Source organism: Phyllobates terribilis, unplaced genomic scaffold (genome assembly GCF_046119375.1).
Source record: "Phyllobates terribilis strain yellow unplaced genomic scaffold, ASM4611937v1 Scaffold_4802__1_contigs__length_57029, whole genome shotgun sequence".
In the NCBI taxonomy this organism is placed as follows: domain Eukaryota; kingdom Metazoa; phylum Chordata; class Amphibia; order Anura; family Dendrobatidae; genus Phyllobates; species Phyllobates terribilis.
This window is the reverse complement of record NW_027367551.1, coordinates 1-26,469: the sequence shown is the minus strand read 5'-3', so window position 1 is coordinate 26,469 and position 26,469 is coordinate 1. Positions and strand designations below refer to the sequence as shown.

The 26,469-nt window shown below is 40.2% G+C and overlaps 1 protein-coding gene across 1 annotated transcript; it reads left to right on the top strand.

The window, feature by feature from the left end:
• Window positions 1–9,459: 9,459 nt before the first annotated feature.
• Window positions 9,460–12,179, top strand: LOC141249593 (uncharacterized). Its single transcript, XM_073669699.1, has 11 exons — window positions 9,460–9,559; window positions 9,681–9,825; window positions 9,916–9,972; window positions 10,066–10,285; window positions 10,355–10,477; window positions 10,556–10,867; window positions 10,975–11,073; window positions 11,162–11,340; window positions 11,427–11,579; window positions 11,791–11,946; window positions 12,122–12,179. Exons 1-11 carry the CDS (start codon window positions 9,460–9,462, stop codon window positions 12,177–12,179), a joined length of 1,602 nt encoding a protein of 533 aa, XP_073525800.1.
• Window positions 12,180–26,469: the final 14,290 nt, after the last annotated feature.

Here is a 26,469-nt window from a genome sequence, read left to right as displayed (position 1 = left end):
AGTGGAATTTAGCGGCGGAAGCAGCAGTAATAGGAGCACACACACCCCCCCCCCCCAGACGGGCCAGCCCCATCCCCAGCCCGAGGAGAACGACGAGGTCGAGCCGCAGGCACCGGCACCGGCGGAATAATTATTGTGTTGTTTTGAATTGAATAAATTATATTTGCATTTTAATATTATTGTACTTATTTTTGAATTGAATAAATTATGTTTGCATTTTAATATTATTGTAGTTGTTTTGAATTGAATAAATTATATTTGCATTTCAATATTTGCATTTTTATATTATTGTAGTTATTTTGTATTGAATGAATTATGAATTTCGGCAGATACGTACTTATTAATTTTTATTCTAAACATAAAACATCACAACAATTCAATTATTAATTTTTAATTATTTATAATTAAATTTGTTAAAAACAAGAATTACAAAATTGTTTTTTTTAAGTCAAGGTTCGGAACCGGGAGTTCCGAAACCGCCGGAACCGGATGAGAACCGCAGTTCCGGGACCGGTGAACCTAGGGTTCATGGAGGTAGCCGGTTCCGGTTCCGGAAACGGACCCATCACTAGAGCCATGTATGAGAGTGAGTGGGAGCGAGTGGGAAAGAGGGATTTTATGGAGAATACGGAGAGGGAGATAATGAGATAGCACGGTAAAGACATAAGTGAAGGCATACACATGTATATATAGTGTGGATCAATCTTCCTCCGTAAGATTCACCGCTTAAGCCCAACGGCTAGATACTCGCAACGGCTCTATCACTGAAGATACTTTGTAACGGCTCTTTTAACAACGGCTACTTGTCTCGCTGAAAGTGCTTTATAACGGCTACATGCACGCAGACACATTTATCTGAGACTTGCTTTCCTGAGTGACTTGCGGCACTGCAAATAAAATCGTTGAACAGCTAATAGAGACGCGTCGGCAAGCTAGTATGAAGCGCTGTAACGTCTAGGTGTAACTTTTCTGAATCTATTTGGACTAGATCACTAAGTCACGTAGCTTTTCTGAATCCATTTATATTGGATCAGTGAGCTAATTGTTTACACGTCACTTTGCTTAGCCACAACTATAACCTTCCTCATTAAGCAAACTTCACAATAAAGTTAATCACTGAAGTAGAATCCGCTGAAGTAGCTTAACCCAAAAAACAACACAGACTGCCTTCTCAGCTACTCTCACATAAGCACTTTATCATGCTAGGAGTGTAAAGCTTGTGATATGTGCACCAATTGTAACCATTTAAGCATGTAAAAAATAACAGGAAATGCACATTTCACATGTAGGGACATAACACACTCACACTCAGCATATATGTACACAAGTATGTGCATATAGAGGGTAACTGGATTTTTAACACAAAAATGAATACTTCCTATTGTGGAGGTTTTCAAGGGAATTAGGAAGCGTTACATTAATGTTAGGAAAGGGACACCGTAGGAATCGATCATTTCTTTAGGCTTGTAATATGACAAGAAGACGATCATCATTCTTTATTTGTGGCACAAGAAGAGCATGCAATTAGCTAAGACTATAATCAATAGCTTTAATGCAATATACAACCTTAGCTAGACTGGATTTTGAAATAGATGATGCATGAATAGCAAGAAAGAAAGAAGCACAATCAAACTAGAGTTCCCAATGTAGAATTAAACTTTTAATTCATAGTCAAAGGATAGGATAAACTTACAGAGCATATCTTGCTTCAACTATTAAGAGAAGATAGAAAATCCAGGCTGAAGCATAAGACGTAGAAAGATATACATGCAAAGCGCCTTAGAAAGATATGTTGTTGTTGTTTTGCTCTTCTGGAAGTATAAGATATAGTTCAGCGAGTTGAATAGAGATTCGCTTGAAGTCTTCAGAGACTCGCTTGAACATATCTGACTCTCGCTTGAAATAATATATGTAGTTGAACCACAGATGAGACTCGCTTTGAAAAAAGCGATACAAGACCATATAGATGTACACCTCTCATAATATAAGAATGAAAGAGATGTGTGTTAGACATTGAAGCACGCTTGATTTCTTTGTTTCAGCCCGAAGGACATGGAAACTCCTCCTTATTGTTTGAAATGATAGTAGCTTTAGGATATGACTTTTTAGCTCCTACTCTGCATTTCATCCTGTAAAATAAATCAAGCTTTTAGTGTCCAACAAAGCGTTGGCTTCGAATGAACGTTAGCGCTGGAGATTCCTGAGCTGGAAGGTAGAACTTTCATTTTCACAACTCGAGAAACACGCTCATAATAGATATCATTGTTAAGATCAAGCACTTGGTGAGGCTCACCTGTAAAGGAATACCTCGCCGTGCTTTAGCTTGTTCGTGCTTGGCTTTTGAGGGCCTAATACGTACAAGCTGGGTCTTAGATGACCCGCTCTGGTCGATCTTGTCTCCGGCGAGACTCTCTTGATCGAGCTTGTCCTTAGATGTAGCATAACCAACTTGTAGGGCTTTTGCTTAAGCGCTTTTAAACGATCACATTCATGCCTTGAGTGATCATTATTCCCGCAGTAAGTACAATAATGATTATATCTAATATAACCATACTTGCCTTTACCAGGATGAAATGGTTCTCTTTGTGTAGGACTAGAAGGTTGAGTGTTCAGATGAGATTGCACTTGCTTAATATACATGTCGTGCGCTTTCTCTTCGTGAATCCATTATTTGCCCTGACCTGGTCCTTTCTCTAGAACATTCACTTTTCTTCGTAAGTATGAGTTTTCAGCTCTGAAAGAGTGAAGTTCCTTGTCTAGCTTGATAATTTTATCATGTATCTTGCTAAATAGAGAGGAACCTGAATTGGATGAATCATGATTGTTGAAACCTAACCCCGGTCTTGTTTCACGAAATATGTTGGATTGATAATTTTGGCGTCCACATTCGCAGCTAGATCATCTAGCTTGGTTAGAATTTCAACAAGCATGTTTGTGATAGTTGAATTAGTGCTTATACAGTAGCTAAACCCTTGCCTTTACAAAGCTCACGGAATTTGGAAAGAAGGATGGGCTTTGTAGACAATTGTTTATTTAACTCGACTGTTTGATCCCTTAGATCATCAAGTTCTTCTTGTTGAGCTTTTGCTTCAGCGCCAAGAGCTTTATGATCTAATACCAATTCATGTAATAGGTCAACAAGGTTTTTCTTTTGAAGGATTTCAAAATTGAGAGAGCTTACCTCGATGTCTTCTTTTGTGTCGAAGTCTTCGGCAGCTATTAGACAAATATCTTTTGTTTCTTCACATCTTAGATCATTGTCCGAATCTCCCCATAAGACCTTCTTTAATGGCGGTTGAGCCCTTGTGCAGTCCTTGGTCATATGCCCATTACATAGGCAATTGAAGCACACCGAGTTGGAGCTGGAGCTTGAGTTTGAATCTAGAGATGGAACACAATTGGCTTTAGTACAAAGTTTTTCCGGTTTTTTTGTCTTTGTTGAAATCGCCTTGTTCCATGAATAATTTCCTGAGTAATCTCATAATAATAGCAATTTCTTTTTACTTCATGATTCAAACGAGAGAGAGAGAGAGCAATCAATGCAATTAAGCGACCATAGCTCTGATACCAATTATAGGATCGAGAGTGAATCTTTTGATCGGCTTGCTTAAGTGTTTAAAATATGTATATGATAAAACACAATTAAACTAGTATAACCTCCAAGTTAAGTACAAAAAGCAAGTAAGCTAATGTGTTAGAGTTGCGGAAGGGGGATTAGCTAGAATAATGAACTTAATAATATGAGTTAGAAAGTTTGGCTCAATGCAAGGATTTTTCCAAGATGAGAATCCTAAGATTCTAATAAGCTCGGGATAAAACTCACCACTAAAATTATATTAATCAAGAGAAATTACACACTAGAGCTATTTTAACTCTAAGTAACTCTCCCTCACAAAACAATCTGCGTTCAACACATACAATCAATATCTCTCAATGAAGCTCTAAGGTGTTTTAGACACTAGCTCTCTTCACAGTGACCTCAACGCAGAGTAGCTTTCCTCTAGCTCTCAACTCTGTCTAATTCGCTTTGCTCTCTCTCTCTGAGCAAGTGAAGTTTCCTAACCTCTCTAGATTTCTCTCTTAGCTCTCTCAGCTCCTAACCTCGTGTGCCTAACAACACCTAATGCATGTATATATAATATTTCTAACTTAACTCTTAAGTCTAGCAAATCTATATCTAACGGCATTGAAGAAGTCCACCTCAGCGATCCGTGTGATCATTACGCTCCTGTAATGCATCAACGGTTCTACACGCTTTGTGTTTCTTCACTTGATTCTAACGACTTTGTCCATGTTGGTAATCTGTTCCACACGCTTAGCGCGTCTGATTTGTCCAGCTTGGCGATCCCCGTTCATCCACTATCCATAGGTAGAAATCCTAACAAACTCATGTTGTTTCCATTTCCCCTATCCTAAGCTTCACCGATCTTCCCTTCACTTGACCAAATCATCTATGCGTTGGTGCAGGATTCCACCTAGACTCTCGTTTTTTCACTTTATTGCTTGTATCTTCTCTCTTCACTTAGAAGTGTGATTCACTAGCTTTACAACGACTCTCTCTTGCTTAAAGCTAGTCCTTCTGTCTTCTATCTTTTCTCTTCAACACTTTTCTCGTCTCTCCATCACTTATTCTGCCTTGGCGAGATTCAGCTTTCCGCGCTAGGTCTCAATCTAGTCTCCTCGTGGACTCAGCTAGTCCGCTTGTGTCAAAGCTACTCTTATAACTCCTCGAGCTATACCTGGAAAATTTATCACACACAATGGACATAAAATACTTAGGTTTATCATCATAAAAACAAGCGGATTATTTGAGCTAGCTATTTACACACTCTAGCTCAAACCAACACCTTGATCCTTGCCTTTTGCTCCAAGCTAACTCATTCTTCGTGCATGCTATTGATGAACGCCGCTTTGTCTCCTCTAAACTCTTCATCTCTAAAAACTGTACCATTCCTCCACTTCCAAATATGACATATAGCCATTGCAAAGATCCCCGCCCATCTCTTCTGTTCCTCATTATCCTGCAATAAATTACACTACTAGAATACAGATGATTAGCAACGAATATTTCCATCGCTAATTAATAGAAATATGTCATTAATCACACATAGCAATCAATTTGTGATGGAAATGGTCTGTCACTCACCTTTTGGTCGCAGATCGCATTCAGAGACGGAATTTGTTATCCATCGCTAAATCCGTCGCAAAATCTGGTCCCCATGAGATCAATATGAAACTTTCTGGCGACGGATATTTCCATAATTTGCGACGGAAATCCATCGCAGATAGTAATCTTCAAAGGCCTTTTTCCAACAGAATAACGATGGATTAGCAACGGTCCATTGCTAAATCTATCGTTATTTTGTTGATATTATGTCGCCACCCCGTCGTTATGTTGTGTTTCACGCTATTTTGCCGTTTTTCAATTAAAACCTGGTAATCCAAGATTTACATTCATATTCAAACATGAAATTCAAAGTTTACACAAACATACAATAATATCATGCAAATCATAACTGATAAGAAAAAACATAGAAAACATCACAAGCAAAGTTAATACAGGTCATAATTGTTAAGAAATAAAATATAGAAAACACCACAACGTCGTAGTATCGTTGTCGTCGCCTGATGGTGGGCGACACTCTGGAGGAAGGCTCGACATCAACTTCACCACCTCATCCCGGATAAACTCGATCATTTGTGCATGCGCTTGCATCTGCATTTGCATTTGTTAGCAATTTGTTATCTTATTAACCTTATATTTACAACTCTATGTTCAAAACCTTATTAATCAAAATATATCAAAATTGTTAATAACCAAATTAATCAAAATATGACAAAACTGAAATAATTTTATTTCTATACAAATAACTATAACAATTATAAATAACTATTCTCATTTTAGATAAATAACTAGAAAAAGTATAAATAACTATTTTCATTATATACAAATAACTATTTTCATTGTAGTAGTGTTACTAACCCTATGTTTAAACCTATTTTTATTTCTAACAAAATACTATAACAACCCTATGTTCACAAGAATTTTTTATATGTCAAAATTATTAAAAAAATTAATTAATCAAAATTTGATAAAATTAAAAATAATTTTATTTATATACAAATAAACGGAGTGAGTATAAAAATTAGATGGAGTATTCAACATTTACAAAAAATAATGCTTACCTCTTCCTCAACAGTGAAAAGGTCGGTGGTGTACAGTGAAGATGCTGGTGGGAAGAGGGCGACACAGACACGAAAATGGCGGCAACTGCAGTGTTCCATTGTCGAGGTTAGAAATAGTAATAAAGAAAGAATACAAACAAAATCAAATTTGAGGTGATTACCTACGTTGGCGACGTCGGAAACGGAACTAGCGGAGGAAGAGCTGGCGACTTTGCAAAATATGGCTGCTTAGATCGCCAAAACATGGTTCGCCGATGCCGGAGGAAGAGCTTCACCAACGCTGGAGGAAGAGCTTCGTCGGAGGAAGAGGATCTCCAGAGGAAGAGGATCTCCGGAGGAAGAGCTGCGTCGCGCCGGAGACGTGGAAACCGGGGTTCTTAGGGGGGCACGAGAATAACGGATGAAGACGATCGCCAGAGGAAGAGCTTCACCGACTCCTGAGGAAGAGGCACGAGAAGAAAGGAGGAAGAGGATCGCTGAAAGTTGGGAGGAAAATTGGAAGTGGCGGAACTGTATTAAATCGATTTAGGGTTCTGGGGAGAGGAAAAGCGATTTAAAGGGGATGAAGGATTAGCAACGAATATATCCGTCACTAAATTCATTCGGGATTGGAACTTCCAGATTAGCAATGGATGTCTGATATCGTCGCTAATCCGACGAGATGGAATTTATTAGCAACGGATTTGATTACTTACGTTGTTCATCAAGGTGAAACTCTCTGAATTAGCGACGGATTAGAAATCCATTCGCTAATTCTAATATACATTTATGGCGCTTAAAATCCAGCCAAAATAACGATGGATTAGTGACGTATTTTCCGTCTCAAATCCGGTGGGACTTTAGGCGCCATAATTTTCACTGTTATTGGTGACATGTGATATACCCGTCGTAAATTCCGTCGCTAAACCATTGATTTCTAGTAGTGTTATATCAAATTCATTGAGCAAACTTAGAGTCAAAGAAATCATACCAATCCATGGGTGGTTGAAGCGCGCTCCAAATTTTTCGACTCCTTGTGCAATCTCTAAGAATATGAAGTAGAGTCTCTTGTGAATCCGCACACACCGAGCATCTATTGGTACTTGAGATGTGCCTCCGAAATCTCTCCGCATTAGTAATTACCGCACCTTTGAAGGCCAACCAAACAAATACTCGAGCCCTTTCTTGACAATTAATTTTTCAAAGGCCCTTATAAAATATTTGATCACTGTTAACATCATCCCTTGCCTTCAAAAGACCCCTATACACGCTTGCCACCGTAAAGCCAACATTTATTAATCCTCTCCAAGCTACCCTATCAACAACCCACACATTCGTGCTAGCATAGCAAGCAACCAGAATCACGCTGGTCAGTAACAACTGGGAAAAATCGTGCCACCTCCACCCTACTCCCACCTCCCACTAATCCCTCACGCGCTTCTCCAGTTTGGTTGCCGGAATCGATCCGATCGCCCAATCAGCCAGCAGCTGGTTCGTAACCCATAAATCCTTCCAAAAGAAATGTTTCTTCCATTCCCAATTTGCCACCGAGACCTAGGAATGACAATCTTCGTAACCCCTCTCCGAATAGACCACCATATATGAGAAATATCACTCCTTTCAACAAGAGTCGGACAAATATATTTAGCTTTCAAGACCTCCAGCGAAAGTTTACCACGGCCATGGATAGAGAGCCAAGTAAGTTTCATTAAGAGCATGGTTAAACTCCCACATTTTCTTGACACCGAGGCCCCCCATCTCTCTTGGTTTAGGAACTTCCAATTCACCAAGTGCATCTTCTTACTCCCCTCCCAACTACCCCAAATGAAGGATCGAGTAAGTTGGTCAATCCTCTTGCAAACCCATTTCAGAAGCAAAAGAGTAGCCATAGTGTAAACTGGGAGAGAGTTCAAGACCGACCTTGACAAGGTCACTCTCCCGGCAAGGCTAAGTTGCTTGCCTCTCCAACCACAAAGACGACTATTAATCCTTTAAAGTAAAGGCTCAAATTTGTCTTATCCATTTGCTTATGGAGCATGTGCATACCGAGATAGACTCACAAGTCGGACATCACCACAACCCCACTCTCACGTCCAAGGAGCTCTTCCAAAGCAAGCTCAACAATAGGAGAGAGTAAAATGTGAGACTTGCTTTTATTAACTCTTTGTCCCGAAACCTACAAAAATATTCGAGAGACCGATTGACCTCCCTTACCTACTCCACCGACACTTCACAAAGAAGAAAGATATCATTGACAAAGATACAAATACTAACACTGTACAATCTAAATTAATTTTTTTTTTATTATTGATATGGAAGCTGACCCCGGGAATTTTTTTGAATGCAGATTAGGAATTACATACTGAGGAAATCACTGACGAATTTCTTCATATTCTAACTGATGTAATACTGGGAATGCGATAAACTATTATTATGGTAAATATAGTAAATTAGTCCACATGTATGATCTATCCAATCAAACATAGGCGCTCCTTGCCATTTAGAGAAGACCCACAAAGATGTAATTTAACCAACAAAGTGTGGGTCCTGATCAATATGAACACAATACTGGTCATGATCCAGATTCCAAAATGCTATAATATAAAAAAAGGGATTTTTTATGGAATAAAAAAAGGTTAAAAAGTGCATGGGAGCCTCACTTATTCGTTCACTGCACTAGCCAGAGCGTATGCTCAGACTAACTCTTTTTTAAAAAGACAAATGATGAATAAATATTACTTAATATCTTGTCATTTATCATCAAAATTATGAACACTATAATAATATGATTTTATTCTTTCTTCGTTCTCATATGGAAACATATTTCATAGCTTTCTCCCATAACAGAGTGGCAGTACGCAAATAATGAAATAACTAATGCTAACGCATGAATATATCATGATATGACCGTTTTGGCATTTTTCATCTTTATCTCTATACTAAAAAAGTAATAATATAAGTTTAGGACCAACCCAAAGCCTGTAGTTGGCACCCCTACGAAATAAGTAAAATACAGAAATAGAATCACGCCCAACGGCCACATTACAGTCACTAGCCGTTGGATTTGAAATTTTTAGGGGAGAAATTCCAGACACTCCCCCTTGTTTCCGTTTTAAGTCACCCTAATCTTTCACCTTTTTCTTTTGCTTTCTTCACCTGGCTTGAGTTGCTTAAAACCCAAATTCGGCCTTCACATAGAGAGCGTCACATCGCATCACATGCTCTTCTTCTGACTCACCGTCCTGGGGATAGCGGGATTTTTTAGGGTTTGTGTTGGTGATTCAAGTTTTTGCAATGGCAACTAACGAGAACAATCTCTCTTTTGTCAAGCCCGCAATCTCTCATGGTATATTTGAATTTGAAGGCCTTCTTCTCTATCAGATTATGATGGATTGTAGATTGCTGCAAAACCTATCTTTCTTTATTGTTTATCTTGTTGGGGGTGTTTTTAGATCTATAATCTCAACAAGGATTTTTCTATAGTTTTGCTGAACTGGTCTTTGAAATTTTACAAGGTGGAGCTGAAATGGGGACGAGAAAGTTTGGAGCTGAGATTAACAGGCGCAGTGGAAGAAGAGCATTAGGTCAAATTAACCAGAATTTAATAGGAGCTGATAGTCAACGTTACCATTGTGGTATCAACAAAAGAGCGATGACAGGGTCCGTCTCTCAAACTAAATGAAGAATTACTGAACTCTTGATTTGTTTTAGAGCGTGTATTAATGGTGGTATTCACTTTTGATATTTCAGGGAGCTTGTCATTTATGATGAGAATATTCCCAATCCATTGAAAAGACCTATTACAAGGTGAAAAGGCTTAGAACTATTTTCTTTTCGTAAAGAGTTTGCTTCTTTTAAATCTTTCTCTTCTAATGCTTAAAATCATCTCTTATATATCAGGAAGTTCGCTGCTCAATTTCAGAAATCCCAAGAACAGCAACAGAATTTTCCAGTAACATCAAATCAAGAGAATGAGAAACCAGAACAACCAGTTCAAAATCCAGAGGAAATTGAAGACTGCAAAATCATAGAAGTGGAGGATTACAAAACAGTTAAGGATCAACCCGTTCCAATGTCTCCAGACCAAACAGTGTCACTATCTAGTGACAAAAATCAAATGGTATGTCACCAAATCCATTTTTTTTTTCTTAGCTGTGATACTATTTCTGAGCCACCATTGTTATAACAGGAGGTTGAAATGGAAGATATCTTTGAAGAGCCCGTTATGGATATTGATGGATGTGATGCAAAGAATCCCCTCGCGGTGGTAGATTATGTATCAGATCTGTATGCCTTCTATACAACAATGGAGGTAGGCTTTGAAAAATCTCACTTAGTGCAAATATATTGACAATGTAGCTCAGCTAATGGTTTGGTTTAAACTATGTAGACTGCTAGCTGTGCCCCACAAGACTATATGACATTACAATGTGACATCAATGACAAGATGAGATCTATTCTGATTGATTGGCTAATTGAGGTGCACTATAAGTTTGATCTGAGGGAGGAGACCTTATTTTTGACAGTAAACCTCATAGATAGATTTCTTGCTAAGTACTCAGTGGTGAGGAAGAAGCTCCAATTGGTTGGATTAGTAGCCATGCTTTTGGCTTGCAAGTATGAAGAGGTTTCAGTTCCAGTTGTTGATGATCTGATTTTCATTTCAGATAAGGCTTACTCAAGAAAGGAACTTCTTGACATGGTGAAATTTTTTGAACACAAGTCAATTAATTTTTAAAAATATGATGGTCCATTTTTTAGAGGCTCCTAGTACTTTTTTTGACATTTTTGTCTCCTTCTTTATAATAGGAAAAGGTGATGCTCAATACATTGCAATTCAACATGTCATTGCCAACTCCATATGTATTTATAAGAAGATTTCTCAAGGCTGCTGAGTCTGACAAAAAGGTCAGCAAGCACTGAACTTATTTTTTTGGTATCAAGCAATAGGGAAAAATGCTTTATCTGACTTGATAATTGCTTTTTTTTGGAACAGCTTGAGCTTTTGTCCTTTTTTATAATTGAGTTATCATTGGTGGAGTATGAGATGCTTAAGTACCCACCATCACTCCTAGCAGCAGCTGCAGTTTATACAGCTCAGTGTTCTCTTTATGGCTTCAAGCAATGGAACAAGACTTGTGAATGGTATTCCAATTACCCTGAAGATCAACTCCAGTAAGTAGTTATTTCCAAATTGTATTACCAACCCAATTTGTAACTCTAAAAACCCATCTTAAATAAGTTAAATCTTGATTGTGCAGGGAGTGCTCAAGGCTGATGGTGGGGTACCATCAGAGGGCAGGGACAGGGAAATTGACAGGTGTTCATAGGAAGTATTCGACGTCCAAGTATGGACATACAATTGAGGTGAAGCCAGCGTCTTTTTTGTTGGAGGAAGAGACTCATCAAATGCAGTAAAGAGGAGTACAAATGAAGAGATGATGTGATAATTGGTCACTGTATATTTCACTGACCTTAATTTACAGTTACGAATCAGTGAAAAGTGTACTGTTTGCTTTTGTTTCAAATTCTCAAGAGAGTGGAGGGGAAAACAAAGAGGGGAGGTCAGGTTGGGGGGTAAATTAATAAGCATAGTTCTTTGCAACTGCTGATGTTGCTTTCTAGATGGGGCTTAGAAAGAAAACCAAAGAAAGCACATGGTTGTGTTAAGCAGTGGCTTGACAAATCTTGGCTTGTTTTAGCTATTATTAATCACATTATTTTTTCTTATTTAATTGTGACTCTCCTTGTTAATCTGAACTTTTCTATACAATGGAAAAGGTACTAATCATACCTAATCCTTTTTATTTACGTAATTAAATGTATATTGCTTGAAGAAAACTCAAAATCTTAAGAGAAAGAGAGATATTTCAATTTTGGGCCCTTGATAGAAGAATGAACACAAAGTGTTGTTATTGATAACTTAAATAAAGATAAACTCAAAATCTCGATGAAGAAGTCACACCTTCAAAGAGCCTAGGGGGAGCACACTATCATTCTACTTGATCCCTTGACACACTGTCGTTTTACTTGATCCCTAGATAATCTCTACTCCTAGACTAATTAATATTTCAGGCTACTAGAGAATTCTAACAAGACCCTTGTTAGGGTTCATTAGTTTTGATGTTGACAAGTCACTTCCTAACTCGCTTATCTGAGTGTTATATGCAGTTACTATCTTGGGGAAGTTTCCCTCTTGGGAAACTTTCCTTATCAGGGAACTTACCATATCAGGGAAGCGACTTCGAACCAGGGAAGCAGTCCTTCTATATTAAGGAAAGGGAAATCGGTCAAAGAGAAGTTAAGCAAGTAAAAGGATTTATGTTATTAAGATCGGTTCTATTTAATTAAGAAGACAAGCCATTGAGATACGATTTTATGAGAAGATCTTCGAAGAAGATACACAGAGGCCGAAGATTAAAAGTTTGAGATTTGGGCCGGCCTCAAGCTAACAAGAAATAAGAGCAAGATCGTAACAACCTTGTGCGTATCTTGATAAGAGGTACACGGAGTCATTCGGTATAAATATAACGACGACATCTCTATGATAGTGCGCGTGAAATACAGAAAGAAAAGTTAGGCTGCTAGGTTAAGATAATTATACACTTGTAAGGGTTGAGTTTGTGTACGAGAGAGAGAGAAGAGTGACTTAGATTAGTCCGAGTTCTCTATTTTATAACGAACGAGAAATCCAATAAAAAGAGTGTGTGAGTTTCAAAATCCTTCTAGTGACGAACTAGAAGGTAGTGGTTTTACTCAATACTATTTGGTGTTGAGGTTTCCACTATAAATACCTTGTTTAAGCTTTTACATATTACATTTCCGCTGCAACAGAATTAGGGAAGTGACACTCGCTTCCCTAGTCGCTTACGTCACAACGATCCAACAATTGGTATCAGAGCAAGGTACTAGTTGTGACTGAATTTGAAAGAATGGCCTCAATCAACTCAATCAACGACTCCTTCTGGAAGCCTCCAGCTCTAAAAAACGGAGAGTATGATTGGTGGGTGGAACAATTTGAATCCCACGTATGTTCGCTTCATGGCCAGCTATGGAAGGTTGTTGAGTTCGGAGATGAAAAGATCTGGGTCGACGTAACAACCAAACTGGCAGAAAAAGAAAGAAAGGATTACTCTGATGTGGACAACAAGACACTGGAACTCAACATGAGAGCAAAGAAAGTATTGCACATGGCTCTTAGTCCATCAGATCTAAGGAAGGTTCTCCGTTACAAGACGGCGCATGAAATCTGGGAGGCACTCAAGAGAATGTACAGAGGCAATGATGATGTGAAGAAAAACAGGATTCTGGCTGTTCAAAAAGATTATGATAACGTGGTACAACAAAAAGGTGAATCCCTAGAAGACTTTCACTCCAGATTCCAAACTTATGTCGAACAATTAGAATTTCTTGGAGAAATTCTTCCCGAGTGGAAAATCACACATCAGTTTCTACAGGCTCTGAACTCCAAGTGGGACTCGATAGCTCTTGCCCTACAAGCTTAGAATGACATCAAGTCAATCACATTGGAAGACTTAGTAGCTCGGCTACAAAGCAATGCAGGAGTCCAATTCAAGAAAACCGCACGACGGGAAAGCGAGAAGAGCCAAAACATAGCTCTGAAGATTGAGAAGGCTTTTGGCCTAGCTCAAATGAAAGGAGAAGTTGAAGACGAAGATGGGGACATTGCCTTGATTACAAGGGCATTCAAAAAGGTATGGAAAGGGAACAGAGATATTCAACGATCATCGGAGAGAAGCAACAAAGATCTCAAGGAAGTAATCTGTTATCACTGCCAAAAGAAGGGACAGTTTGCAAGAAACTGCTTCAAGAAGAAGGCCGAAGAACCCCCAGTACAAGCAGGAAAAACCACAATGGTGGCAACCTGGGGAGATTCTGACTCCGACAAAGACGCTTCCGTCGGATCTAGAGATCTCTGCTTGATGGCAACCGCAGATGCTTCAGATAATGAGGTAACTGAGTCTACTGTAGTTTTAAATTAAAAGGAAAGACCAAAGAGCATTTAATAAGCATCATTAGAAAACTTGGTACTGAAATTGCAAATTTAAATGAATCTCTTAAAGAAAAGGAGGAAATTATCTCAAATCTGCTCGAAGACAATGGTGCTTGGGCAGAAAAGGTGAAAAACCTGGAGAAGGTTTCCTCCATAACTTCATAAAAGTGCAAAATTTGTCTCATATTAGAAGAAAGGATTGCATCTCTAAATAAGAACATAAAAGGCCTTGAAAATGATAGGGAAGTGGCCAGGAAAGTGATAGAGGAACTTAAGAAAGATGAAAAAGAAAAGAAAGAGGCATGGAAAAATGATCTTACTTTAGAAAAATCAGAACAATTAAAAGGGATTTTCTAAGAGATTCACTTCAAAAGACGGGATAGGATATTTCGAAGAAATGGCAGGTAAGGGTAAGGGAAGTGACTCGAATAACAAGGTTAACACTTCAAATCCAAAGAATCGGTGTAGCAGCTCCAGTATTGGGTGCAATCATTGTAGCTCTAAGGATAAAGGAAAGTATCCCTTACCTAAACCAAGCAACTGGTTCGATGGTCAAAAGGCTTTTGAAATATGGACTAAGCATTCTAAAAATAAACAACCAAATCATATAGACTTTGAGGCAAGGAAAAATAATAAAACGATTTGGCCTGGACAGAGTAGGTATGTTAATCTAAAATGCCATAGAGTCTGTTGGCATTGCGGCAAAGATGGTCACTATAAACATGATGTTATTCAAGGATTAGAATGTTATAAAAATTTCACAAGACATCTAGTGAAAATCAAATAAATTCTAATGATGAGTCAAGGAATAACAAACCTATAAACATGATCAAGCATGCTTCTCCCAAACCCAGTAAGCCTAAGCTTACATGGGTTCGTAAGAACTAATATTTTATATACAGGGGAAAGTGAGGAAGAGTTCCTGGTACATAGATAGCGCATGTTCAGATCATATGACGGGAAACAGGAACTGGTTCAACTCACTAAAGGAAGATTCTGGAAGCTCAATCACTTTTGGAAACGAGAGTAAAGGGGAGGTAATCGGTACAGGACAAGTAGGTATCTCAGAACACGTCACAGTGGAGAAAGTAAATCCGGTAAGCAACTTAAAGTTCGATCTTCTAAGCGTCGCCCAGCTATGCCTTGGAGGGAAAAACGAAGTCATCTTCACTATCAAAGACTGCACTGTCAAAAGTGTGGAAACCGGAAAGGTCATATTAAAAGGAATCTGTGATGGGAAAGTATACAAGGTTGATCCTTCATTCATCCCGGACAGGGAAGTGTGTCTTGCTTCCCTGAAAGAAGACTCTGATCTATGGCACAAAAGATTCGGGCATGCCGGTCTTCGACACCTATCAAAACTTCATTCAAAAGGACTGGTGGAAGGTTTACCTAAATTGATGCACAAATGATCAGGTATGTAGTGCATGTGTAAGAGGTAAGCAGTCAAGGATATCCTTTAAATCCAAAATAGAGGAAAGCACTCTCAAACCTCTCGATCTAATTCATATGGATCTATGTGAACCCATGCGTACCCTGAGCCGTGGAGGAAACAAGTATGTGTTTGTTATTGTTGATGATTTTTACAGGTATACATGGACTATCTTTCTGTACTCAAAGGAAGATATTTTCTCAGAATTTGTTGTATGGAAGAAGAAAAACTAAACTCAAATTGGAAAGCAAGTTGAAGTCAATTCGCACGGATCATGGAACTGAGTTCGAAAACTCCTCCTTTCTCTCACTATGCAGGGAGTGTGGGATTGATCACAATGTATCAGCTCCTAGAACTCCACAACAGAATGGTGTAGTCGAAAGGAAGAATAGAACTTTGGCAGGAATGACAAGAACGCTCCTAATAGCCAGCGGCGTTCCCAGAAACTTCTGGGCTGAGGCACTACATGCCTCATGCTATATCCTAAACAGGGCCTCCCTAAGGCCCATGCTTGAAAAGACACCCTACGAGTTACTCAAAGGAAGGAAACCAAATGTAAGTCACTTACATGTGTTTGGTTGCAGATGTTTTGCTCTTATAAACAGAAGGGGAAATTGGGAAAATTCGACGCTCGGAGTGACCCAGGAATCTTTGTGGGATACTCCTCACATAGTTCAGCGTACAAAATCTTCAATCAATGAGCAAGGAAAGTAGAAGAGAATGTCCATGTTCGATTAGATGAACATAACACGGTGGGAACTGAGATTGTCGACATCAACGCACCCCCACTGTCTGTTGATGAAGACTTTCAAATACCAGAGTCTCCCGAAGAAAACATAAGTGAAGAAGGCATTGCTCCTATCCCTCCAGCAGATAATTCAAACACGGACTCACAGAATGTGTTCGTGTCTCAAGAAAACTAAACGGAGGACGAGGAATCAACAAACACTACTAGCAATCCAGCGGTTCCCGAAAAGACTTCTTTAGCTCCTCGCATTCACGTTCCTCCTGCTCACCTCAGAGACTATGAATGCCCTACCATACGCATTCCTCAAACGGCGCCACAGGTAATCAACCAGGTAGTTGACCAAGTAAGCGATCAGGTGGTCGACCAAGTAAGTGACCAGGTAGTCGACCAAGGAAGTGACCATGAAGTCAACCAAGTAGGTGATCAGGTAAACGATTCTGAACCTAACTCGTATGCGTTCACTGCCTTTGTCTCCCTTGCAGAACCAAAAAACATAAGTGAAGCGCTCAAAGATTTGGATTGGATAAAAGCAATGCAAGAAGAACTTCATCAATTTGAGCGAAACAAAGTCTTGAGAGTTATCCCCAGTCCAGAAAACAGAACTATAATCGGCACAAAATGGGTGTTTAGAAATAAACTTGATGACAAGGGACATGTCACAAGAAACAAGGCAAGGCTTGTCGTTAAAGGATACAATCAAAAGGAGGGAATCGACTACGATGAAACATTTGCTCCCTTAGCCAGGTTAGAAGCTATTAGACTCTTGATTGCATATTCTACTCACCATGGTTTTATACTGCAGCAAATGGATGTGAAAACAGCCTTCTTAAATGGTGTGCTAAAAGAGGAAGTGTACGTAAGTTAGACACCAGGGTTTGAGGATCACTCTCATCCAAACCACGTCTTCGTGTTAGACAAGGCATTGTATGGTCTCAAACAGGCACCTCGTGCCTGGTATGAAAGATTGTCACAGTTCCTTCTCTCACATGGATATATGCGTGGGGAAATAGACAAAACTCTCTTCCTTCTCAGAGAGGGAAGCACACCCTCGTCGTTCAAATCTACGTCAATGATATTATTTTTGGCTCCACAAATGAGGCATTGGTTACTAAGTTCACCAAACTTATGAAAAGTGAATTCGAGATGAGTATGGTGGGAGAATTAAGGTTCTTTTTAGGACTCCAAGTAGTCCAATCCAAGGAAGGGACTAGAGTACATCAACGAAAATACATCGGTGAGTGCATCAAGAAGTTTGGTATGAATGATTCTAAACCCTTCTCTACCCCTATGTCACCTAATGACTCCTTAGGTAAGGATGAAAGAGAGAAAGATGCTAACCAAACTCTATATAGAGGAATGATAGGATCTTTGCTTTATCTAACGGCTAGTAGGCCAAATGTTATGTATAGTGTGTGCTTATGTGCTAGATTTCAGGCAAACCCAAAAGAGACACATGTCAAGGCTGTAAAAAGAATTCTCAGATATCTCAATGGCTCAAACAATCTATGCCTATGGTATCCATGAGGAGGTGACTTATCACTGGTCGGCTACACTGATGCTGACTTTGCAGGGGACAAGGTAGATAGAAAATCTACATCAGGAATGGCTCAATTCCTTGGACCGTGCCTTGTCTCATGGGGCTCCAAGAAACAAACATCATTTGCCATCTCCACAGCAGAAGCTGAATACATAGCTGTAGCCGCATGTTGCTCACAACTTTTGTGGCTTAAAAGAGACTTTGGAATTTTTCTTGATACGGTCCCTATACTCTGTGATAACACTAGTGCTATTAATATCTCTAAAAACCCTGTGCATCACTCTAGAACAAAGCATATCGAAATCAGGCATCACTTTCTTCGTGATTGTGTAGAAAAAGGAATAGTCTCAATGAACTTCTGTAGCACAGAGAATCAAATTGCGGACATCTTCAGAGAGGCACTTAATAGGAAACCTTTTGAGCGGCTTCGTATGGAACTTGGTATGACTTCCTTCAATTAAATATTATTCCTGTACGCCTCTCTCAATGACTGGGTGAAATCATGCTTGATGTGTTGTTGCGTGCTGCATAATTTATGTCTTGAAGGATTAGCATGTCTAGATTATACTTATTTGCCTTCCATGCATCGCACTCTTAGTCACTTTCCTAGTCACATACCTCTTGTTTTTAGATATTTCAACTTACAAAACACAAAGGTGTTTCTTTTAAATCCCAAAAGATTCCTCCCGGTGATTTTTTAACCCAACATCATAAGCCCAAATGACAAAGGAAATCTACAGTGTCCCAAAGCCTTGTGTGGCTTGAACAATCCTATGAGCCCCTTTTTCATACATTTACTGGATTAATCATGCTATACGTAATTAAACACATTCATATATATGATATTTTTGTATGTAAAGATCTATTTGTGAAACCACTTTTGGTACGTGTCCCCCTTCATTACATACATACACTATCAGCACTGATGCAGCCTCACTTAGGCTAAGACCGATCTAGATCTCCATAGAAACACTCAAAAACAATCAATAAGCTTTAACAGAATCGGAATTGCAAAAACATAATTGATTATGCAAAACAGAATTGAATATAACACGGAAATGGAAGGGAAAACAGACGAGATAGATGGTGATTGAAACCAAGTGTAATCAACAACGAGACCAAAGGCTTGATGGCCTAAAACCGGGTTGTAATGTTGCACGAAACCCCAATCCTACAACCCTACACAACCTTCATGTGGAGGAGGCACAAGGAGGAGCTCTATGAGTTTGCAAACACCAAGCCTAATAAGCTTGACATAGACAAATCATCTAGAGTAAATACAAGCAATCCACTCGATCACACACATGAGTTCAAAGCTCTCTTTCAATGGAGAAAACAAAACAATGTTTGATAAATTTGAACTGCCAAAATAGAATGCCAAGGGGGGCTTAAATAGGATGACTAGCCGACCCTTGGTCTTTAAATCACACGGCCCTTGGTCTTCAAATCACACGGCCCTTGGTCTTCAAATCACATGCCTATTAATGTCTTAAAACATAGGAAGCCAACACGGCTTAAAACAAGTCATAAAATGCAATTGTCTAAGTGCTAAAAATGGGAAAGATAGGTAAGGTCTACAAGCCATCTTCTTGGACTCAAAAAGTGAGTAGAGTCCTAGATTTAACCATTGTGTCCTCAACTTCCATAGAGTTAACTTGAAGGCTGAATTGAGTGACAAAAGTGGTTAAGTCTTCTTGTAGTTTCTTGGCTCTTGATCTAGTGATGGAATCAACGTCAAGTAGAGGTGCTCCCGCATCATTCCCTCATTCTTAGAAAAGATTCATCCTCGAATCTTCAATGTGGTCAAGCCGAGGGGAGGACTTCTTTTATCTCTTACAATGCAGCCCATTAAGCACAGTTCCTTTGCCAACTTGTCCTTAGCTTTGCTCGCTTTTGCTTGATGCATAGGACCCTTCCAAGGCTGTAGAGAACTTGAGCTTCTGTGGCCACCTAGTTGATGGTCTTCTTCATCAACAATTGACAACTTCATCTCCACCTTGCCTTCACTAACCAGCTCCTCATCTTGATAGTTACTTGGCTCGTCCACCTTGAGGTTGTCTTCATTTAACTTGTGTTCCTTCATGGGAGGAGCTCTCATACTTCTGGGGCGCAAGGCTTTCAATTGAGCCCTTATGGTAGCTAGATTATCATCAGGTTGAGCTTGCAAAAGTGGAGCTCTCATACTTCTGGGGCGCAAGGCTTCCAATTGAGCCCTTATGGTAGCTAGATTATCATCAGGTTGAGCTTGCAAAAGTGGAGCTCTCATACTTCTGGGGCGCAAGGCTTCCAATTGAGACCTTATGGTAGCTAGATTATCATCAGGTTGAGCTTGCAAAAGTGGAGCTCTCATACTTCTGGGGTGCAAGGCTTCCAATTGAGCCCTAAGCATAGCCTCTCTTCTTGCTTCTTCATATTGCCCTTCTTGTGTGGGGAGAGGTACTCGGCCATCTTGGTTAGAATTCTGACCAGGCTCCATGTGAGTACCTAAAGGAGTGGGTCTAGGTGTGGATTGTCTCTTGAGAATGTTCATGTCGGCCGTGAGGGAGTTGATGCTATTCGTGAGGCTCTTAAGGATGCTATAGACCTCCGGTTGTAGAGGTGTTGGACTCCTTGCATTGGCCCTCTCATTGTCTTCCTCTTTATGATCCCTAGGATTAGACATGATCAAAACAAACAACACTGAAGTAGATTAAGTTACATTGATAATAACAACTCTCAGTTGTTTCCCAAACCAAGTGTTTGATCACACAACTCTCTTGTTGCTTGTACACCTCTAACTTGATGCTGATTTGTAAAGATCAAACCTTTCAACCTAGTGCTTAGTCACGTCAAGAGCTCAAATTAGTTTGAAACAAAGATATGAAGTCACTCCTCTCGGATTGCTAGAATGAGAAAGCAACCTAGTGTTTAAGCACAAATTTAAGCCTTAGAGTAGGTGATTACCTTCAAGTCGAGTCAAAATTTAGTCAAGAAGGCCCTCGGACTTGTCTATCCTTGTCAAACCTTGATGAATGTGGAGCTAAGGACTAGATGGCTAAGGTCAAAGGGTGGGCTCAAGGGCTCATGGCAATCCCTTGTTCTCCTTCTTCAAAGTTGTCTCGGAAAGGACTTACTAAACCGGTTCCGGAGTATTAGATCAACTCTGAGGTATTAGAACCCGGTTCGTTTCCTTAGACCAATGTATAATACTATAATTCAGACTTACTAACCCGGGTTGAGACACTAACCGGTTTAGTAGACCCTGATCCGTCCTATTTCTGCGGTTTCTTTTCTTTCACATGGCCCGCCTGATTTTTATAATTAATGGACCTTGGCTTTTTTTTTGAATTTAAATTAATGGAATTAAAAGAAATACAAAGAGTGTCTATTAATTGGAAGCATTAAAGGAGGAATATTCTAGTCGTGGGGAGGTGAATGGTCAGGCAATTAATGGTAGTTACCTAGTCGTGGGGAAGTGAATGGTCAGGCAATTAATGGCATTTTCTTTGGAAGTTTGGCCCTAGTAACCGTCCCCCTTGCTGCACACTCAAGAACAATGAAGAACAACAAGAACAATTGAAGAACATCAACCAAAACGCCGGCTAGATCTTCGTCTCCTTTGTTTTTTCACAAGATCAATGGAGTGTTTTGGCTAAAGGATTTGACAAGGGTGAGACCACGCCTACTGACCTTCTTTCTCTCAATTCAAGCTGTTCTTTTAGGCCTTCAAACCTGCACACATTAAACTCACAAAAATCAGAATATTCTCGCAAATGACTCAAACTCAACACATGAACCAGAAATGGTTAGATTGATGATCAAGTTGAGTTTTAGAGGGTATGTATGGAGTCATCCGGCTCTGGTACCACTTGATGCAGCCTCACTTAGGCTAAGACCGATCTAGACCTCCATAGAAACACACAAACACAACCACAAGCTTCAACAGAATCGAATTGCAAAAACAGAATTGATTATGCAAAACAGAATTGAATATAACACGGAAATGGAAGGGAAAACAGACGAGATAGATGGTGATTGAAACCAAGTGAAATCAACAACAAGACCAAAGGCTTGATGGCCTAAAACCGGATTGTAATGCTGCACGAAACCCCAATCCTACAACCCTACACAACCTTCACGTGGAGGAGGCACAAGGAGGAGCTCTATGAGTTTGCAAACACCAAGTCTAATAAGCTTGACATAGACAAATCATCTAGAGTAAATACAAACAATCCGCTCGATCACACACATGAGTTCAAAGCTCTCTTTCAATGGAGAAAACAAAACAATGTTTGATAAATTTGAACTGCCAAAATAGAATGCCAAGGGGGGGGCTTAAATAGGATTACTAGCCGACCCTTGGTCTTCAAACTACATGGCCCTTGGTCTTCAAATCACACGCCTATTAATGTCTTAAAACATAGGAAGCCAACACGGCTTAAAACAAGTCATAAAATGCAATTGTCTAAGTGCTAAAAATGGGAAAGATAGGTAAGGTCTACAAGCCATCTTCTTGGACTCAAAAGTGAGTAGAGTCCTAGCTTTAACCATTGTGTCCTCAACTTCCATAGAGTTAACTTGAAGGCTGAATTGAGTGACAAAAGTGGTTAAGTCTTGTTGTAGTTTCTTGGCTCTTGATCTAGTGATGGAATCAACGTCAAGTAGAGGTGCTCCCGCATCAAGCACGTATTTGAAGAGGTAAGTAACAAGGTAACCGAGTTGGCCATCATCTCACACTGAAAGGCCGCGTCTGACACACAAGAAGAAAATTAAATGCCCCGGTGTGAACGTATCTTCTGCAAACAACTGATTGACGTTTGAAAAAGACCGCGCTCTTCATCTCCCAATACCCATTTTAATACAAGCCGACAAAACCAGACCCTTCTCCCTCACTATCACACCACCGTTTCCACTTCTCTCATCTTCTTTTCTAACAACTCTCCTCTGATCCTTCAATCCCTTCCAATGGTGGACAACGCTTTCTCCTCAAATGACACGGGCAAAACTATATGGGCCAAACTACTCGCCATCGGCATCGACCTCACCAAAATTTCCTTACCTTCTTTTGTCATCTCTAACCCTACACACCCTTCCACTGAAAATCAAGAATCCGAACCTTGCTTGGATATGGTACCATTCAAACCCATCGCCATGTACACCACCAGATCTTCACCCTCTTCATAACCACCGTCACATCCTACCACTGACCCCTCATCCCCATAATCTCCATCGCCAAAACTCTCATTATCCCTTCCCAAACCACATTCACCGTCTCCAAACCCCAAATCGCCATCTCCGAAACCCCTATCATCTCCTCCACATACATGATCCCCGTCTCCACCTCATCATGCGCCTTCTCCGCCAGCCCAGTCCTCACCGCCACGATACCAATTTCCTCCACCGCCCTCTGTCACCAACAGATCCAAAACCTCCCAAACCAGAACCGGGAAGAAACGGGTTAAGCAAAGTTCTCCTCCACCCTCCAAGCGAGGTATTCTTGGCAAGAATGTCACCCTCTTGAGCTCCAGCGACGAAGACGAATTGATTGCCCTAAAACGAGCTAAAACTGAAGCGTCAATGACTTCACCGCCCAAACGCCAAACCCGTGAATCCGCTGCTAAGCCTGCTAAAACCACCACCAAAGCTGCCAAGAAACCTAGCCCCGTCCCAAAAGCTGCCTCGAAACCTAGCACCACCTCCCCTCCACCACTGCCGCCTCTCCGCGATACGCAAGCCCGGACTCTGATCAAGGAAATGCGTTTCACGCCGGAGTATCTTGCTTCAAATTTTCTCGGTCCAGTTCAGGAACTCCTCGATTTCTAGCAATGGGGTTCGCTTTTCTCATCCCAGGTAACCATTAACGCCGATCTTGTCCATCAGTTTTACTCGTCATACTAATTAGTCAATAGCGATGTGGGACTTTGTGCTACATACATGATAAATAGGTGAAAATATACAGTCACTAGTCGAGAACTAGCGCTAATTCTGAATGTACCCCATGATGGGGCTGCTGTCTATGCCAAAGGGGTTTGGCCCACTGGTTTCTCTGCTGTGTCTGTATACAACGTTTCAGGGGACAAGTCTACGACCCTAACCGGTGAACTCTCCACTGCATCAATGCCAATTGTCTCCAGGGTCCTCCATCTCCTGTTGCTATCCAACGTCGTACCCGAGAACAGAAGAAGAACGTGCTTCCATTCAGGACGTTATTCTGCTAGACAGTATTCTGCATCGCCAACTGATCAGCCTACCAAAAAATTTACTCAAGCATATGGCTCATGTGGTAGACAGCAAGACGCACGCTCTCCCTTTCCCATCCATAATCAGACAGATTTTGACCTATCATGAGGTCTACGAGGAAAGGTCTCAAGACCTAGTGCTGGCAAAGCAACTCATTGATGAGACTCTCCGAAAGATGAAGTTCTTCCGATTCACCGAGGGATGGTCAAGGACTCAGCCGCAGGACAAAGAATCAGGCCAATCCATCTCCCATGCTATTGCACAGGCCGGCCTGACATTTGCTAAAAAGAAAAGGCTGCGAACGCTGACGGCTCTCCTGCTCGAACTCGCCGAAAAATTGCATACTGAAGTTAGTTCCCTGAAATCTCCAGATGATGAGTCGGCGGATGACTCGGATGTTGCGTAACTTCCTCTCCTCAAACATGTGTTGTCCTATACCACCACTCCCAGCTATTAATCCTTCTTCTTTTCTTTTTTTTGCTACGCCTTTTGTGTCCTGTTTGCTTGACTGATCTAAAAACTTGCTGTTTGTGTTGGGTTAAACAATAGGGTGTGCTTGCGTGAGCAAGACATCCTTGTATGATCACATGCTATGCTTTCTTTCCTGCCTTACTTTATGCTTTACATATACCATATTATGCTTTTTGATGATGCCAAAAGGGGAAAGTGAACGGGGACAACATTTTCAGAGGGAAAGTCGCTTACTAGGTAAAATACGCAAGATGCTTAGAGGGAACTAGCTAGTATCTATGTGAAATCCTTGTATTGCTTTGATCTTAAATCCTAAAATGTTTAAAGTGTTTGTCACCATCAAAAAGGGTGAATTTGTTAGGGTTCCTTAGTTTTGATGTTGACAAGTCACTTCCTAACTCGCTTACCTGAGTGTTATATGCAGTTACTATCTTGGGGAAGTTTCCCTCTTGGAAAACTTTCCTTATCAGGGAACTTACCATATCAGGGAAGCGACTTCGAACCAGGGAAGCAGTCCTTCTATATTAAGGAAAGGGAAATCGGTCAAAGAGAAGTTAAGCAAGTAAAAGGATTTATGTTATTAAGATCGGTTCTATGTAATTAAGAAGACAAGCCGTTGAGATATGATTTTATGAGAAGATCTTCGAAGAAGATACACGGAGGCCGAAGATTAAAAGGTTGAGATTTGGGCCGGCCTCAAGATAACAAGAAAGAAGAGCAAGATCCAACAACCTTGTGCGTATCTTGATAAGAGGTACACGGAGTCATTCGGTATAAATATAACGACGACATCTCTATGATAGTGCGCGTGAAATACAGAAAGAAAAGTTAGGCTGCTAGGTTAAGATAATTATACACTTGTAAGGGTTGAGTTTGTGTACGAGAGAGAGAGAAGAGTGAATTAGATTAGTCCGGGTTCTCTATTTTGTAACAAACGAGAAATCCAATAAAAAGAGTGTGTGAGTTTCAAAATCCTTCTAGTGACGAACTAGAAGGTAGTGGTTTTACTCAATACTATTTGGTGTTGAGGTTTCCACTATTAATACCTTGTTAAGCTTTTACGTATTACATTTTCCGCTGCAACAGAATTAGGAAAGTGACACTCGCTTCCCTAGTCGCTTACGTCACAACGATCCAACAACCCTACTAACATTAAAAGGGCCTAATGAGCATGTTTTTATTATGCAACGATACCGCCCCCGATCGAATACACCTATGTCCACAAGGTTGGAAAAGAGAACTAGATTTCGAAATCAGAACAACTCATCCATGTTGCATCCTCTGATATGTATCAACTCGACATTGGTGCTGGAGTCATTGAGTTCATCCTCGCAGAACTCGATTATCTTGTAGGTCTTCTCCCTACATTCAGTGTTGTCGACACTTGAAACAGAACACCTTGACTCTCAGTTTATTTGGTTTTCTTGGGGACAAGGATTTCGTATACCTAGGTCTGGATGTCGAAGAATCAGTTGAGGATGCCGTCAGGTTCCAGCTGTCTTTGAATTCTTGAAAAGAGGAGCTCTTTGAGCTCTCTTTGTTTCCTGATAAAGGGTTTTTGTTGAGCCGGGATTTAAAGCATGATCTCGTTCCTTCCCTCTTCCATGGCATGCAACCCAATCCTTTGTCGAAGTTCGTCTTCCTCCCTACTCTCCTCGCCCCATCCATGGCTGTAAACAGATCAGACTCCTCGAACCTTTGTAAGTCAACCTGAAGAATGAACTGACAAAAAAACTGTTGTTATTGATTAACTTAAACAAAAATAATCTCAAACTCTCAAAACAATCACAACTTCAAAGATCTTAGGCACACTGTCATTCCACTTGATCTCTTGGATAATCTCTACTCCTAATCTAATTATTATTTAAAACTACTAGAAAACC

Bases quoted from the DNA above. Each gene is read 5' to 3' on its own strand.
- LOC141249593 (XM_073669699.1), top strand. From the start codon at position 9,460: ATGGCAACTAACGAGAACAATCTCTCTTTTGTCAAGCCCGCAATCTCT. The intron at 9,560-9,680 runs GTAGATTGCTGC...AAATTTTACAAG, and splicing joins CTATCAGATTATGATGGATT to GTGGAGCTGAAATGGGGACG. The intron at 10,478-10,555 runs GTAGGCTTTGAA...TAAACTATGTAG, and splicing joins CCTTCTATACAACAATGGAG to ACTGCTAGCTGTGCCCCACA.